The 18,007-nt window shown below is 30.0% G+C and overlaps 1 protein-coding gene across 5 annotated transcripts; it reads left to right on the forward strand.

Annotated features, from left to right (window-relative positions):
- Window positions 1-4,648: 4,648 nt before the first annotated feature.
- On the forward strand, window positions 4,649-9,503 carry LOC129321691 (mediator of RNA polymerase II transcription subunit 21-like). 5 transcript variants are annotated; one of them, XM_054967564.1, is made up of 6 exons: window positions 4,655-4,809; window positions 5,344-5,472; window positions 7,476-7,727; window positions 8,400-8,477; window positions 8,674-8,725; window positions 9,173-9,503. In XM_054967564.1, exons 3-6 carry the CDS (start codon window positions 7,521-7,523, stop codon window positions 9,247-9,249), a joined length of 414 nt encoding a protein of 137 aa, XP_054823539.1. In that variant the 5' UTR covers window positions 4,655-4,809; window positions 5,344-5,472; window positions 7,476-7,520; the 3' UTR covers window positions 9,250-9,503. The 5 variants fall into 5 exon arrangements, with proteins under 5 accessions (XP_054823540.1, XP_054823538.1, XP_054823539.1 ...); XM_054967567.1 differs by having other exon boundaries at window positions 4,672-4,805; XM_054967565.1 differs by lacking the exon at window positions 5,344-5,472 and having other exon boundaries at window positions 4,649-4,805.
- Window positions 9,504-18,007: the final 8,504 nt, after the last annotated feature.

The following is an 18,007-nucleotide window of genomic DNA, read 5'->3' on the forward strand; positions in this document are numbered from 1 at the left end:
TGTGCTCTGGCCGTCTCACAATGGCCCGATGTTGAGTCATAGTTCTTATAATGTTGGACTTGTATGGTTTACTTTATTGGGCCACCAATATCCCATTTTGGATCCACAAAATGTGACCGTGGCCGGAAAGGGGGCCCAAAATTTAATCATCACGATTAAAACATTCTTTACATATAATATTTTTTTAAAAAATTTGAAATTTGGTATTCTCTTCATATTATATGACAAAATTTGTTATAGTTATTTAATTAAATTGAATGGTTATTATCATATCATATGAGATACTTATTGAATAAGTAGATTTAAGCCATTTATTGATTAAGTGGATTTAGGCCAATAACTAATTCCAAATTAAATCTAATATCTCTTCATCCCAAACAAGTTATTAAAGAGACAAAAAATAAAGGTAAGGTTAAAGCCACTGCGATCAATACGAGGCCGGCCTATTGATTGAATTTGTTGGATAATGTATTTTTTAAAAAACAGACTTAAAAAAAGAAATTATTTTACATAAAATGATTTTTAAGCTTGTCTTTATGACTTATGAACCTGTTATACGTACTTGAACTAGCTTTTAAACTTATATATTTCTTTTCCAATCAACATGTGGATGCCAACAATGGTGGTTTGTTTGTTAATGTGTCAGTCACATTGAGATTTGGTCTTTGGATTTTCAGTTGTATCTAAAGGTAAAAAATGGGGGAGCTTGCCCATACGAGCTCAGTCTTTATGAGCCCAAGGCTTAAATTTCGTTCTCCTGAAATACCTTTTTTTAAAAAAAGCTTAGGGTCATGCTTATAAACCTTTTTAAAAAAATTATTTAAAAATTAAAATTATATATTAAAAACAATTAAAATATTTTAAATTTTAAAATAAATAAAAACTAATATGCATATCTCATGCTTTCTCTGTTACAAAACTGAATTTTCATATCCCAATCTTGGTAAATTACCTTCCTGGTCGTTCGTATGATATCCCTAACAATAGCAGCTTCCTCCCCTTTTTCCTTAACTTCTCCTTTCAATCTTCTATCCGCTACTTCTAGTGGTCTTCTCTTTAGAGTGATGCCCCCACACCCAATCAACCAAATTGACCATTCTCTGATCGAGCATCAAACCAGAAGTATAGCAAGTACTATTTTCATTTAAAGCCTTAACTAAAGAGTCCTAACCATTAATCCAAAGAAAGTAGACAAGAATGCTTAGATTTAGCCAAAATTTCAACAATCATAGCCACAATAATCACAAAAAGAGTTGAAACTTAAGCAAAATGCTAGATTTACATGAAACCATAGCAACAAGATCAAAGAGGGACTTGTCGAGATCAAGAGGGACTGAGCAAGATCGAGACAGAGGCTGAGATCAAGATGCCAACTTGTGCTTATCGAGATCAAGAGGCTGATATCAAGTAAGGAGTTGTTGACAATTAACAAAGAGTCAAAGACAGGCGAGATTGAGATATTGAGAATTGTGAGGAGAGGCTGAGATCTTGACTCGTGAGTAAGATTAAAAGGAGAGGCAAAGAGAAAGATTGAGACACAAGAGGCAGACTGAGGAGGACTAAAGGAGAGGCCAAGATCTTGACTTGTGAGTGAGATTGAGGGGAGAGGCAGAGTAAGGAAGGCTAAAGGAGAGGCCGAGATGTGAGAGGATTGTGTGAGTAAGGTTAGGGTTTTCTTCCCAAGTATACAATAGTGTGTTTTGAAGGGAAGCAACAAAAAAGAAGGAGAACCAAGTTTAAAGGGCCACCTAGGCTGAGCCAATTTTTTTATGACTTATTAGGGTTGAGTCTTAAAGCCCGGTTACTCTAAAAAACTCTAATTTTTTAATTTTGAACCTTTATTAAAACAAGCATTTATGGGCTGCCCTCCAGGCCTGTCTCTTACTTCTGACTCTAATTGTACCCTCAATTTGATCATCACTGAATTCATCATCTTTAAGATCATTATTGTGGACTTGATTGTCATAATCTTCATTAAGCATATCATTATCAAGAATGTCCTCATTAATATCTTCTTATATAGATATTCTTGGATATCTTCTAGTCTCAATAAGTTATTGTGAATTTCTATATCAGGAAATTTATTAAATTGAGTTCTAGGTACCATGCTTTGATTGTTCTCCAGGTCAAGTGGCTTTTTTATCAAGAAGAGGACCGAAAATAATTGGAGAATTATTTTGAGAATTTCCAGGATCATTTATAGCTATTATCTAAAAGTTAAGATTAGGGGAGAATTGAGTTCCAGCTTCATTTTTTATCTGTGTCTTTAAATCCAATATTGATTTGAGCAACATCCATGTTTTTGGGCTTACCTGAAGTGTCCACTTTTCTCTTGTTTCCTTTAACAATATTGTGTATTCTTTTCGTGGGCCTACTAATAATGTTATTAGGCTACAACTCCTTAAACTCATTTTTATACAAGCTGATGGCTTTTAGGTCTTCTCAATTGAAAGATGGCCCAATTCTTGTAGCCCTCTTCTATTTATTTTCTACACATATATCTCTATCTTTAAAAGACTCAGTCGTTGCCTCTTGTTTTATAGGTCGTGCCCTCTTCACAACTGGTGTCTCTTTCTTCCTCCAGACTTGTCTGATAATCTTCGTAGGGTCAATCTTAGCTTGATCGTTGCTTGGAGGTGACTTGACTCTTCTCTTATCTTCATCTTTGCATTCTAGGGTTGATAAGATGTCAAATCTCGACCTATTCAATAGGTTAAGTCCTTAATGTTGGCGCAGAAGTTTACTGTCTATTAGGTATCTTGGGTTTTGAGCATTTCTTGGCTATCTGAATTTCATGAACTCGTCGAACTCTTGCTCCATTAAGTTCTATTTTTTTTTATAACGCCAGATGCCAATTGCTTTTGTCTGCTATTCCTTCTTGTTCTTCAGTTGGTTTATGGCTGTTATTCTGCTCGCTAGTTATGGATTTTTCAAAATTTGGTACACTTGTGATTCTATTTTTAAGGCTGTGAGGGCAACTCTTTTTGTTGTGTCTATAGCATCTACAACCAAAATAAATGAGATTTAGGCTTTCATATTCTACGTCATATAGTTTGTCTATTATAAGGAGTCTTGGAATAAGTTTTTTCTTAAGATCCACTTCCACGCTAATCCTCACAAACTAACCCCTTTTAGTCTTCTCTTACTCATTCTTGGAGTTGGATTTAGAAAATGAGTTGGAGTTTACTCTTAAAGTTTTCCTAATGTAGTTTTCTAATCTCTAAAGCACCTCTTTATCATAGCACTTTATTGGAATGTTGGTCAGTTTAACCCAAAGAGCAATTTTGCCTAGTGTACTAGAGTTTAGGTTGAAGCTAGGAGACCAACATTGAACAAGGATACAATGATTAAACATTGTCCAAGGACCACCATTAAGAATATTGTCATAGGCAGAGTGATCTTTAGTTCTAACAATATAGTAGTTGTTGACAATGTCAATCAATTCAAAGTCTTTGAATTGTCACATTTTTGCTAACCTTAGTCCTTTTCTTTAAAATTATTGTCATTTGTTGGAGTTGTAGCGGTTCTTGTATGAAAAATTTTCCTAAACTTATAAGAGAAATCACAAAAACTTATAATACTTAAATTGTAGAGGTCCTTTTCTTTTTTCTTTTAAGACTCAATCTTAACATAATCAGATTTAAAAAGTCAACCTTTTTCAACAAATTAAATTAAACTGATGAAATTTAAGTATTCACTTACGTTAATAATTATAGTTTTAATTTTTAAACTTGCTCTACTCTACTCAACATTTTTATTGTTAACTCCAGTTTTGTGACTTGAAGAGGTTATAAGCGCCAAATGAAGCTTAAAAATTTTTGAACTCCATTGATAGAGTACGCAGTTCGTAATTCCTTTCACTGGCATGGTAGAGAGAAGAAGACGGGATGGAGAAATGAAATGGGTCCACTCGGTAAAATCGCACCAATTTCACTCTTTTAAAATTTTACATCCAGCAATTCTAATGTTCCTTCCGTCCCTTCCTTTTTTTTTCCTCAAAAAAATTATTCTTCTTAATTTATTTTTCATTCATATATATATTTTCAATATATATTTTTATTTTCTAAAAATTTTAACTTGAAATTTATATCTTAAGTTAAGTTTAATAAAAATTTCATAATTAATTTAATTTCCTTCAAATATTTTGCTTTATTTTTATTATAGTCCAATGAACATTGCTATAAAATAACGTTGAAAGTTGAAACAAATAAGTATAAGAAAAATGAATCTCTTCATTTCTTTCTCTCCATTTTTCTTCACTTCTTCCATTTCAATCATTCATTAATTTTATACTTTTTAAAAATTTTATTTAATAAATAATATATATAGTTGAGATGAGAAAAATGAAAGAAAATGTAGAAAAAGAAATGGAGAGACTCTTAATCTCAAATATAACGTTGATAGATACAACAAGTGTAATGTTGATAGATGCAACAAGTATAGTCACTCAAGTAATGTTCTACATGAATGACTTTTGTTTGATAAATATTAAATAATTATTGAAAATTTTTCATCCAATAATGAAAAACTAAAATACATAAACTATCCATTACCACATAGTAATAAATAATAATAACAATAATAATAGCCCCATGCTCAAGCTTGAACTATCATCCCCTTGCCTCGCGGAAATAAAATAACTTCAATCACCAAACCCCCCCCCCCCCCCCAACTCCACCACCTATCGCACAGACTCGCCACTCTGCCAGCGGGAGCTTGTGCAGGGCTTCTCTATGCTTCCGCGAAGGAAGGCTGATCGGCAACTTCAGTGACGTGCTTTTATCGCTGATCACTGCTCTGGCGTTGTAGGTGAACTCCCTTGTTTCTCTGTTTGAATTTCCTGTTCTCTCTTTTCGACCGCAAGTACCAAACCGTATCCCTGACGCCACTGCTAGCCCTAACTCTCTGGGTTTCCTTTCCTCTCCTCAATGTGTGTGGGCATGTCTATGTGTTTCTCTCGCTTTTAGAATTTATATCGAACTATGATCACGTTCTTCCATATCCCGCACTTTGGGGATGGGAGTACATTGATACCCTGCGTCCTATTTATCACGCGACAATCCAATTTTTTTTTTTTCATGTTGTAATTACCGAACTTTTGAATTATCCGTTGGCAATAGTGAATTTTGATGGCTTAACTTTCCAATGGATAGTTCATATTCGCAACTCTTGAGTAGCCAGCATTAACATCTCGGCAGGACCTAGAAAACGAATTTGGGTTCAAATGAAGAGAAAGTAGTTGAGTTGGAGCCTTGCCTTCTTGTATCTTATCTCTTACTGTTCTGCCTCCGCGTGTTTGGTTTCCAGAATACCTATTCTGCTTTTGTTTATTTTTTTCCCCAGGGCTCGAGAGTAAAAGACAGGCCCTTTGTTCCCACCGGCCTACCCCCTTCGAGATCCGTCTTCCTTCGCCGGTCTCCTCCCTCCTTTCGTCGGTCGTTTTCTTTAGAGTCTAGCGTTCGCGTCTTTTAGGTATGCAACTGGGATTGCGATTTTCATCTGTCCTAAAGATCCTTCTGATGATTTCTTACTTGCCGAGTGTTCTATTGTTAACGCAGAGTGCTTAAGTGATCTAATTCAGTTGCTTTCCTCTTTCTTTTTGAAGATAGTTTCTTACTTGTTTTCTTCTACAATCTAAAGAGTTATTGGAATACTAATTTTGTGGCCAGCTATTTATCTCAGGATGGATTGAGAATTGATATGGTTGCTTTTCACTTATTGTGCCTTCATGGTCTTGTTTTGCACTATGTGGCTGATTTTATGCAGCAAAAACCACAACCCGAATTAGAGAGGCAAAATAATGAAGGTTCAAAATTTACCCCATTTTTTTTAACCATTGATTGTTGCTGGCAGGGTTCTCCCTTCCCCCCTTCTTCTGCAATGGATTTTCCTTGCTGATAGCGTTTCCTCTTCGTGTTTCCCAGGCTTACAAGAGGCTAAAAAGGACTTTAAGGGCAAGAGAATTTAAACTGTTAGGATTAGAAGAAATTAATGGCCATGATTTGCTCCCCTTCTGGACATTTATTGTACTTCAATTAACTACTAACTCATAACAATGTGATTTGAGGAATGCCAATTCTTGTAATTGGCATCACTTATCTAGTTTGGTCGTGTAGGTGCTACACATGAGGACAGATTGACTTTAGTTAAGGCAGTTGTTCTCGTTCAGACTAGGACTTGTAACCAGGATTTTTGCAGTGTCTAGGGTACCTGGACATTATTTAATGGGAAAATCGCTCACAAGGATTGTTGAACTATGTTTTTCATAGACAAGAACCAATAACAAGTCATCATTCGGGAAAAAAACAAGTTTTTGTTCCCATTTTAACAACAATCAATTCTTTATTGATCCTTGTCTATGAATTACATTCTTTAGTGGTCATTGAGTGTGATTTTCCCTTATTTAATAGTCATCTCTGGATCAATATTTAGAAGGGTTTTGTAGCTGTGTTTATGCATAGATTTGGTTCAAACGGATGTAGTCTTGATACTATGTAGAAATGATGGATTAATTATCTTCTAAACTTCTTTTTATTGGATAGCTACAGAGTAGGTGTATAGAAGATAAGAGAAGGGAGCCTTCCAGTCCAATTGAAAGGTTTAACGTATATGGAAATACAATATTATAAGAAAGAGAAAATATTTTGTTTATCAATTATTTTTTAAAATATTTAACATTATTTATAAGGAATCTTATAATTTCATTAAAAATCAAATTGTGTGGCATGATTTAGATCGCATACATTTCATGATTTGCTTATTTGTAGTTTGTGAATTTTTTATATGAAATTGTGTGGCCATGTCATATGGTAGTGGATGTTGGGTTTTAAAGAGATAACAAGAGCATAAAATTAGAGTAACAAAGATGAGAATGTTTAAATGAATGTGCAAATATACACGAAAAGATAAAATGTGAAATGAACATATATGGGAAAAAGTGGGTGTGGTACCCACTGTGGTAAAAATGGTAGAAAATCATTTGAAATGGTTTAGACACGTTTAGTGAAGGCTGTGGGAAGCACCGGTGAGGAGAGTAAAATATATAGCCTCGAGCCTAGTGAAGAGGGGTAGAGGAATCCAAAGAGAACATTTATGAAAGTTTTTGAATGAGACCTCTTAATTAACAATATTTCTAAAAGTTTGATTGATGATAGAGCATAATGACATCATGCAATCCATGTAGTCGACCTCATCTAATGGCATAAGACTTGTTTGTTTGTTTAAAGTCTCAAGTATTATTCTTTTACATGATTTTTTTTTTTTGCCATGTTCTTAAGTTTTGACTAGATATACCTTAAAATTTTTGCCATGTCCCTACTCATTGTCATTACCAAGTCCACCATCCTTTACTTTCTATTTCTTTTGAAGTGTCAATGTTTTGAGTAACTTTGGGATATGTTGTCATATCAAGATAAAGCGTTTATTTTTAAATACATGTACACATATTCATATAATTAGTGTCTTTTCTTTTGCAGTTAAATTTTACTTGAGACAATTCTTTTCTACGAGTGGTCCATGTAATGGATATCATCTCTCAACTGCAAGAACAAGTAAACTTAATCGCCCATCTTGCTTTTAATACTGTTGGGACGTTGCAAAGGGATGCTCCTCCTAATCGTCTGTCGCCAAATTACCCTGAACCACCTGCACATCCCACAGAGGATGCAGCAAATTTTGCAGAACAGCCCAAGCTTATGAGTGCCGCTTTGGTAAAGGCTGCAAAGCAGGTACATAGATTTTTAGTCAAAGCCCTAGGGCTAGTATATGAGGTCAATTTTCTGTCACATGCAGTGGGAATGGAAATTTTAGAGTGTGAAGCACATGAAACACAACCAAACATGACATAATCAGTAGCGTATGGTGGAATCCAAAGCTCAAGGGCATGTAATGCAATAATAAACTTAAAAGATCAGATTAATACATTAGTATTGACGGATATGCATATGGTAACTTAAATTGAGATATGGAAATACGTCAAATATATGTTTATGTATTGAAACATATAGTACTGACAAAATTACAAATAATTAAACTTTTCTGGTATCAAGAATGCTATTAAGTTTGTACAAATAAAAGATAATGCTATTCAGACTTAAGAGGTGTCATGATATCCTTTCTGGGCAGACATGACTCAACTCGTAGAGTAAGAGGGCTTCATGTTTATATGAATACTGGGGTGAAAATAAGTTCCACTTATTGTTTATCCTACAAAATAGATGATTGATTGTTAATGGAGGCTCACAAGGGCACAAGGCTGTATGAGATGGCATCTTTTCTTCCATAGAGACTTGCAATCCTTGTTTCTTAATGTGTGTCCCTTCTTAAAAGGAACAAAGTGATTTTTTTTTTTTCATGACTTCCTAGTGATCCTCTGAGTATGTTATCTGTTTCTTGTCCAGTTTGATGCATTAGTTGCTGCGCTTCCTATATCTGAGGGTGGGGAAGAAGCACAACTTAAGAGGATCGCAGAGTTACAGGTATGGAGATGAGTTCATTTATTAATATTCGTATATCATTCATGGCTTGTTGGCTTATAAGGTTAATATTATGTGGGGATTTTTCCTTGAAACACCCATGGAAACATATTGTTATCCGATAATTTCCATGCCTAGTAAGAGTGTGGTGCTGCTAAATCTAATTCATGTTCTCACACTGATCTTTTAATCTTCACAGGCTGAAAATGATGTAATAGGCCAAGAACTTCAGAAGCAATTGGAAGCTGCAGGTCTGTTTCCCTTCTTCACTCTATTCTCCAGAACTTTGCGTTGTCTGTTATTTAGTCATAAGGTATATTAATTATAAATAGCATAAAGAGAATTTCAAAACCCTTCTATAAGTCAATTAATTGTAAGAGGATGCTCTGGGATATTAGTTTTCTATGTAACCAACAGCATTTTCTAGGAGAAAGTACGAGAAAACCAAACCAATAAAAGATTGTTTCCGGGATCTGTAGATGGCGTCACATTTGTTTCTCATTTGAAGCAGAATAATTTTGTCAATGTGAATATGTGGTCCACTTACATCAGTTCTTATTGGAATTACAACAACAATAAAATGAGAAGTTAGTTTCTTGATCCTTTAAATGCTAGTCTTCATCTTCTGCGTTGGTATGACTTGCTGGTGAATGTGATCTGTGACTGCCTAACTAACATTGTTGATATGTTGATGTCAGAGAAGGAATTAAATCTGGTGCAGGATTTGTTTAGGCAAGCATCAGATAAATGCATGAACTTAAAGAAACCAGATTAAAGAAAGGGTAAAATTCTTCGTGTTATTGGCAGAAGGCTAGGGAGATTAGCGCTTTGTATTTAGGAGGTTCGAACTTTATCTTTTATCTTGACATGAAACATCAGAACTGCAGAAGACAGCAAGACTTCCTTTCTCTGATGTAACTTGTACATGATAGAGATGGTATTTGTACTAGAAACTGATTTATCTGTGATAAGATATGTTGAACTTCATCTTTTACCATGAAAGAAGAAGGCTTAAAATTATCTATTTCATCTTATCTTCTACAATATCTGTTATCATGTTTACATGGACAAGAATGTCCGGTCCAAAATAAAAACACAACCCGAACGACAGCCTTAATCCAAAATTTTTAGCGTGTGCAGAAGTGACGACAGACGCACAAACTACATTCAATGAAATGTAAATTCTGGACTGTCATAATATTTCATGTCATTTTTCTCTCCCATATGTGAATATATGAATGTAGGATCTATATTTAAAAAAAAATATCCCGAAAGGAAGCCAGCAAAAGAAGACAATAGTATCATTATTGAAGATCTTGCGACTTAGTAGCACTACCAAGCTTCCACATTTGTAGGAAGTTGTAGGATCGGTTCCGCTAGCTTTCAAGGTGTTAAACTTGCTTTTTGTGCTAAAAAATCATCATTAAAACCATGAGATATACTCCCTGTAATTATAAACAAGACGAGAAAGAAGGGATTTGAAAGGTATTTTTATGCATGAGTACTGGTATCCTAAATTTCCTTAACCCATAATGGGTAATTATATCCATAATCTATAACATATCTGTAATATATTGTAATTATGGTTGGATGCGTGATCTACAGTACGTCAGTACCCATCTGATTTTTTTAAAAAAATTTATTTGTTAATTTTTTAAATATAATATATTAAGAAGTAAACAATAAGGTAGGCCCTGTAGTAAAAAAGGTATATGAGAGATCTTTAAAAAAAAAAATTATTAGTATGAAACTTATAAGTGAGAAAGATTAAAATATTTGGTCCTCTCTTCTCTTTTATCTTCATTAATGATTCATTTCTTCTATTCCTATATGAACTTTTCGTATAAATAGTTACGAAATACAAATATTTTTTTTATTTTAATATTTTTAAAATTTTATTTTCATCCACCTAATTATTAGTTGAATATTAAATCAAATGTGTCAGACCAACATACCCCTATTTAAATATAAATATTGTCTAAAACCATTCAAATTACCCAAATAATTATTTTTTATTATTTAAATATATTTATTTGGTAATTTTTTTAAAATTAAACACACAAATTGGCCAAAATAATATTCAAATGTGCAGTTAAAAAATTTATGAAATAAGACTTTAATATAATAAACTACTCAATATAATTTACGTCTATTTTTATTTAAATTTCGTTAATTTTAACATGGAAACTTTAAATTATTTATTTAAATATTGACATATTTAATTATTTAATTTTTTAAAAAAATTGGGAGAGAAAGTAGACAATTAGATCATAAGGAAATTAAAAATTTTAAAATTTTTAATAAAATAAAAAATAAAAAATAAGTATTTTACAGCCATTAATAGAATATTCCAGGCGGTATTAAAGATTGTACTAAAGTGTATGTTTATAAAATAAAAGGGAGGTCATTATAATTTTGCTAAAACGAAAGGAAGGTCGTTATATTCTGCTTCAAAAAAATATGCATGAAACTTGTAATAAAATTACAAATTGAAAAAAAAAAAAGTTATGCAGCCAAATAAGAATTTTTTTTATTTTTAGAATTTTAATTTATGTAAAATAATAAATTCTAAATAAATAATTTGTTGCTTATATTTTTAACATGATAAAGGAAATAGATTATACAATAAAAATAAATTGTTGTTTAAACTTTTAGGAGTCATTTGGCCGTAGGAAAGAACATGAATTGAATTGATATATTTTTTTTATCAATGTGAATAGAATGAATTAAAGAAATAAAATAAAAAATAAAATCTTCATTTTAGTTTGATAAATTAATTGCACATTTAATTTATCTTAGTATCATCTTTTTATGGGAAAACTTAAAAAAATGTGAGAATAACCATACTCTTTTAAAACCTTGTGAATCATAACTCACAATCTCACAAACTAAAATATTTCTCTCTTTTATGAAGATGACTGACTTATTTTCTATGCATATTTTGATCATTTTATTATATATGTAGTGTAACAAATTGTAGAAAATAATACAATAAAATAATTTCTAATACACATGACTCATGGAATAATAAAGTTTAGAATAGAATATGATATGATGTTTATTTCTTAACACACACATACATACATTGGGGGTAACAGTTAATAAAATATAACAAATTATTGTATAGATTTAAATTTGCACATAGTGAAAGTTTTTTCGGTAAGATAATTTTTATATTGCTAGTATGCACATGAATAACAAATTTTAAAATAAAATAAGTTGTTTATATTTTTTATATGCATGAGTAATAAATTATAAAGTAAAACATGTTTATTTACTCCATGTTTTTAATTTATGTAATAATAACACATCTTGAAATAACAAATTGTTCATTGAAATTTTAATATGCATGGGTATTCAGTAACAATTTTTCAAATAATTTATGTGATAATAATAAAACAAGTTTTGTTTATAAAATGAAAAAAATATAATTATTTATTCTTTCAGTGTTACAATCATTCATTTAGAATTACTTATATAATTTTATTTTATACATTATAAAAGTTAACATTTGCTGTAAAATTATTTAGTGAGTACTTACCTAATATTTAAATTTTATTAATTTTACTACGTGTTTGATTAGGGGAATATGTTTTTATTTATATTTAAGTGGTTATTTATATTCATGGCACTATTAAACTAGAATATGTTGTTTAAATTTTAATTTATATGGGGATCGCATATAAAAAATTGTTTATATTTTTTTACATGCACTTGATTTCATATTTTAAAATAATTTGCATAAGAATAAAATAAATTGTTATATATGTTTTTTTAATTTTTTGTAGATATTCACCCATTGAAGACAGTTCTATTCAAAACATAGTCGGTCATTAAATGTAGGAATCTCTTCCAGAAGAGATTAATTTTCATCCTTCTATTGTTATATATATTCTTATTATGCATGGACATAACAAATTAAAAGAAATAAGATGTTCATACAATTTAAAAGAAAAAAAATATTAAAACAAGATATATGTTTTAGAATTTTAATTTACATGAGTATACTGGTTGATAAATTAAAATAAATTGTTATCTATATTTGATTATATATGAGATAGAAAATTTTATAATAAAACAAGCTATTGCTTATTTCTATTTTCTAATAACAAGTATGTTAGAGAAATAAAAATATGTACTCCCTCCGTTAAAAAATATAAAGCATTTTTAATTTTTTAAAGTGTAATTATTGTATTTTTTTTTCAAAAGTGTCCCTATTGATAATGACATTATATTTATTATAGGGTGTTTAATATGAATAAATATAAAAAGATGGGGTTAGTTTGAAAGTAGGTAATTATTTTTTTAGGAGTGAGATTCAGTTAAAAATATATTATATTTTTAAACGGAAGGAGCAATTATTTTTTATTATTATACTTATTTATTTTTAACCACCTATGCAGTTTTATTTCACACTTTCTAAAAACTATTACCTTTTATAAAATTATCAAATTAATATGTACTCGTAATTTAATTCCTGTTAATTTTTATTATTTGTTTGCTTAAAGAAAATGATTGGGAGGTTGATTTTAAATTTCAATGACTTAAATTTTAGAAAAAAATGGAGAAATTGTGGCTAGAAAGTTTTACAACGTATTTGTCCTTTGAAAAAAAAAAAAAACTGAACTCATTAAAATCTTCTCTCTCTCTCTCTTTTGGTTCTCTTTAAACAAAGACATGGCACAGACATAAAATCTAGTTTCATAAATATATATATATATATATATATAGGGAGCACTATTGATCACATTTTCAAAAAGAACCGTCACGGCCACGGAACTAGTCCAATTAATGAAACATTTCATTAATTGGAAGCAAGATTTAAGCAAAGCAAACCGATTATTATTGAGAAAGCAATTAGAATTTGTATCCTGTGGGCCTTTTGGTTCGAAGCACTTACACAGCTCCTAATGCTTTCGCACCAACATGAAGCTGGCACTAACCCTGAACAAGCAAAACACGAAATTTGAATCCATGGGAGATGGATGCGACAAGACGCCATAATGGGAAATCCATGCATGCATGTGCCTCTCTCTCTCTCTCTCTCTCTCTCTCCATATATATATATATATATATAATATACTATTACTAGCCTAATCAATTCGATAATATTTGGATGGTGGTTCATTTGTTACAACACCAAAGCACATGGTTTTCCTTAATTCGTTTTTGTTTATTTGTGTCTGGTTTCCATATTATTAATTCTCATGCTCTCTGCATTATTGTATTCTGGACGTTTGCGATCCATTGTGAGCATTGAATCTCAGTTTCGCCTCACAATTTGATGAGATCTCATGATTATCATACCCACATGGCCTCTGCCTTCGCTCCTCCCTCCATTAATTTTTTTTTTGTTTTGTTTTTTTACACCACATACGAGGAGCGAGTAAGTTTCATCAACAGTACAAATGATCTCCTCTGAGATATTGAAAGATATTGAAAGCAAATGATAGATCTCTCTTAATTAAATATCTATAATGCTTTCATATTTGTATAGTAATCACATTATTAAGTAACTAATGCAAACAAAACACATATCATTAATAATCAATTAAACAAATGTATGCAAACATCATTGGCTTTCGCTATATATATATATATATATATAAGTTTTAAAAAACTGTCGGTGCATGCTCCTGCAAATAATTACAATTATATTATATTATATACATGTGTTAATGTTATAATTGTAGCCATTCATTTATTTTTATTTTCTTTGGCCTCACCTATTATGTGGGCATTTAGGCATTATATAGTCACTGATAATGACATGTACGTATGCATGCATGTCTAATATACGTACGCGGCACTACATAGAATTCAGGAGGGCAAATGTGTCCCTTGAATTTAGTAAAAATTACAAAAATGATTCATATATATGTTTTAATATTTTGCACTTCTTGATTCAAATGTTTTGCACCTTTTAGTCTAACTTTTTGAATAATTGTCTAGTGACTTATGTTAAAAAAAAATATTTTGCTTAACATTGCAAGATATAATGCCTTTATTAAATTATTTTTAAATTATTAATTTTAAAAATATTGCACCTTATGATCTAAGGTCCTGGCATTGCGTCCATTGACAATGAAATTTATACCTAGCACACAAGATAAAATAGAATAAAAATTGTAGAGTAGAATTTTGTGTGAAATTCTCTAATATTTATAATTATTTATAGGTATCATAAATATTTATACATAAATGGATGCATGGCATGAAATAAAATAAATAGCGTGTAAGGCTCTTGCACAAGCTGATGATCTAGTGATCTTGTTCTTGCTACCGTGTGCTGGGTTTTACAAAACCTGATATATAGTTTCCGTGGTATAGCCACTAACTACTTTTTAATAATGATGATGATGATGATGGATCTCTAATTCAAATACAAAAATTCGAGATCGAATTGCATTCTTACATTGTATGACAAGCCCTCTCCTCGAACGGTGAAATTATTTGTTCTATGATATATTTTCACTATCAATTAGAGGACCGTGTTAATTGAGTGTACCGTCAGTGTGTGTATACAATTTAATACTTACTCCTTCTAATCCTATTTATAAGTTAAATTTTAAAAGATTTATTTAGTTCCATTTATAAGTTACGGTATAATTTTTTAGGTATTAGTTAAAATGTATTTTTAAAATTACCTTTTATGAAAGGGAAAAAGTAACATGACCTTATTTTTTGAATTTGTTATATAAGAACATATTAGAAATTATACACACTTATTTTTTATACTTTTTTACATTAGTATTGATAAGATTGATAGAAATGACTTAAAAAAAATTGGATGAGTATTCACTAATATATGTCCAGCACCTTTCTAATATTTTACATTACATTACGAAACCATCGCATTATATTTGATTACATATTAAGCTCTGTAGATATATATATATTATTGTAAAACATATTTTTCCAAATTTGGTTATTTTTAACATATATATATATATATATATTTTTTTCCAAATGTATAAATAATATATTTCATTGAAAAAATTGAAGTCCATGTGGCGCTCCGGGGGGGGGCTAACGTACTTAAAATAAAAGTTTTTTTCTGGTTAAGTACCTAAAATAAAAGTTATGTGTATATATATAAATCGAAAACTTTGTGATATTCTTTCATAAAAAAAAATTATGATATTCGATCCGTTTAACAATTAATTAAGTCATGTAACAAAATTGTTTTCGTGTTTAGTATTTACGCTGGTGTAATTAATGTCTTTTAAAAAGTCAAATTCAATCGTTCAAATCTATTATCTACAACTAAAAATCTTCACCAGCAAAAAGAAGAAGAAGCAGCGAAAAGTGAAAAGTCTTCCTTTAGAAAAAAAAAAAGCATATAATATAGTTTAAGAGTAAACAGAATGTTACGTTTCTAATTTCTTGGTGGGATAAGATGCCGATTACTTGAGGTCAAATCAGAAGTGGCTGACACAAAAAAGAAGCCCTCTATTTAAAAAACAAATATAATATTAATATATGACAATTACTGTAAAAAATTATCATATTTAATATAAAATATAATAGTTACAGAGAATAACTACTATGTTTTGACCCTTAAATATGAACTGGTACTAAATTGAATTAAATTTTAATATTGATAATTGAAATTCTAAAGGACATTGAAAAAAAGTATAATAAATAAAGGGCTTAGTTAAAAAAAAAATTACAAGAACTACCAGTATCATATATTTTAGGTTAAGTAGGGTTTATTAAAAAAATATCCCATGTCATAAACAGGAGGGAGTATATGGGACAAATATTTAATGTTTCAACAAGCATATAAGATGATTAATAAAAAGATCAGAGATATTTCAAAATCTTTGAAATGTGATTTATATATAACACTCAAGGGACCCACTACTCCCTTCGATTTTAATTATAAAATAAAGTCAATCAATTTTATGGTTATTAAAAAATAATATTTAAGATATTTAAATTTTTAAAGATATTTTATTTTCTATTTTTCTCCTTCACTAAAATTAAAGACTATAATAATTATATCTAGAAATTACAATCATTAAGGAGGGCAATATTATGAGAAAAAAATTAACTACCATTCCCTCGAGTTTTATTTACAAGTGATTTACAAAAAAATTATAATTTTTTTTAATAAAATTATATATATATATATATATAGAGCAGTGCGTACGAGATAATATAAAACATTGTTATATAATTAAGACAAAAGGTTGTTACATCAACTTTTTTTCCCAACAAAAACTTACATAATTAAAACTATAAAAATGCGCGACCAACTAAAATTTACGTGAGCAAAAAAGACTATCATCACTTAACCCAATAATTGGAGCTTAAATTAAAATCCAACCCTCATATTTGTACTACTTTTAATGATCTTATTTATAAAGCATATTTAATCACCTTACTGAAATAAAAAAAGAATGATTAGGTCATTAATTTGTCTAAAAAGGAGCAAATTTCTAATTTTATGTATATTTAAATGAAAAAACTTTAACGTTACATTATATTATTTCACATAATTAATAAATTTAGAAAAAATGTTAAAATTAAAAATGTAATTAATATCTCATGACTTATATTAAAAAATATTCTCTGTTATTTGCCTTTATACTATTTTGTACATATAGTCCATATTATAAAACCAAGTAAAAGAAATAATTTATCCTTTTTTAAATTTTAAAAATGACTCTTTTAATATTTAGTTTTTAATTAATTTACAAAACTACCATTTTAATATTTACTTTTTGCAAATACTAGAAGATTCAAAATACAAGAAATCTTTAGAATGAGAGAGATGAATGCAAGAGAGAAGACGAAACTAGAAGCTAGAAGGACAAACACGAGGCAGTAGAGCAATGTGAGCGAGCCACAATCATAATTGTAAGAGACAAACGCAAGATGAGATATATCGACGATACTCAACAAAATAAAGCACGTTGGCAGGGAAATAGATCTATAGATTTATTATTTTTTATTTTATTAGTTTAGGTATTTGACTCTTTGTAATAAATTAAAAGTTTAAAAATTTTTGTGAACTGTGTTTGATTGGTTTTGGGCAAATAATTATATGTTTTTCATGTTACTGATTTGCGACACTACATCGTTGACATAGTGTTGTATATCACTGATATAATATTGCAGATCAACATAACTAGACAATCAGACATAAACTTATTTATCATTGATATATATATATATACATATATCAATGATGTAGTATTGCAGATCAATAATATAAAAAATACATAATAATTTATCTAAAATAAATGAAACACAGTTCTCAAAATTTTTTGAAGTTACTTAGAGATATGAAGATGGTGAAAATTTGATGATAGATAATAGATTCCAACCTAATCTTCTGCTTCTAGAAATGAAGATTCTTCTTTAATGTCTAATGTTCTCTTCATAGTGTTCTTGAAAAAAACAGAGATAGAGAGAAGAAAAACTTTGCGATAAAAAAATACACCAACAATTTTATATTCAAAGAAGAAAAGGAATGATTTAGGGAAAACAAAAGAAAAATTTAATTAGTGAAGGATTAGTTACAA

The sequence above is a fragment of the Prosopis cineraria genome, unplaced genomic scaffold, assembly GCF_029017545.1.
Source record: "Prosopis cineraria cultivar Desert tree isolate PC_DT_omini unplaced genomic scaffold, ASM2901754v1 PC10, whole genome shotgun sequence".
Classification (NCBI taxonomy): domain Eukaryota; kingdom Viridiplantae; phylum Streptophyta; class Magnoliopsida; order Fabales; family Fabaceae; genus Prosopis; species Prosopis cineraria.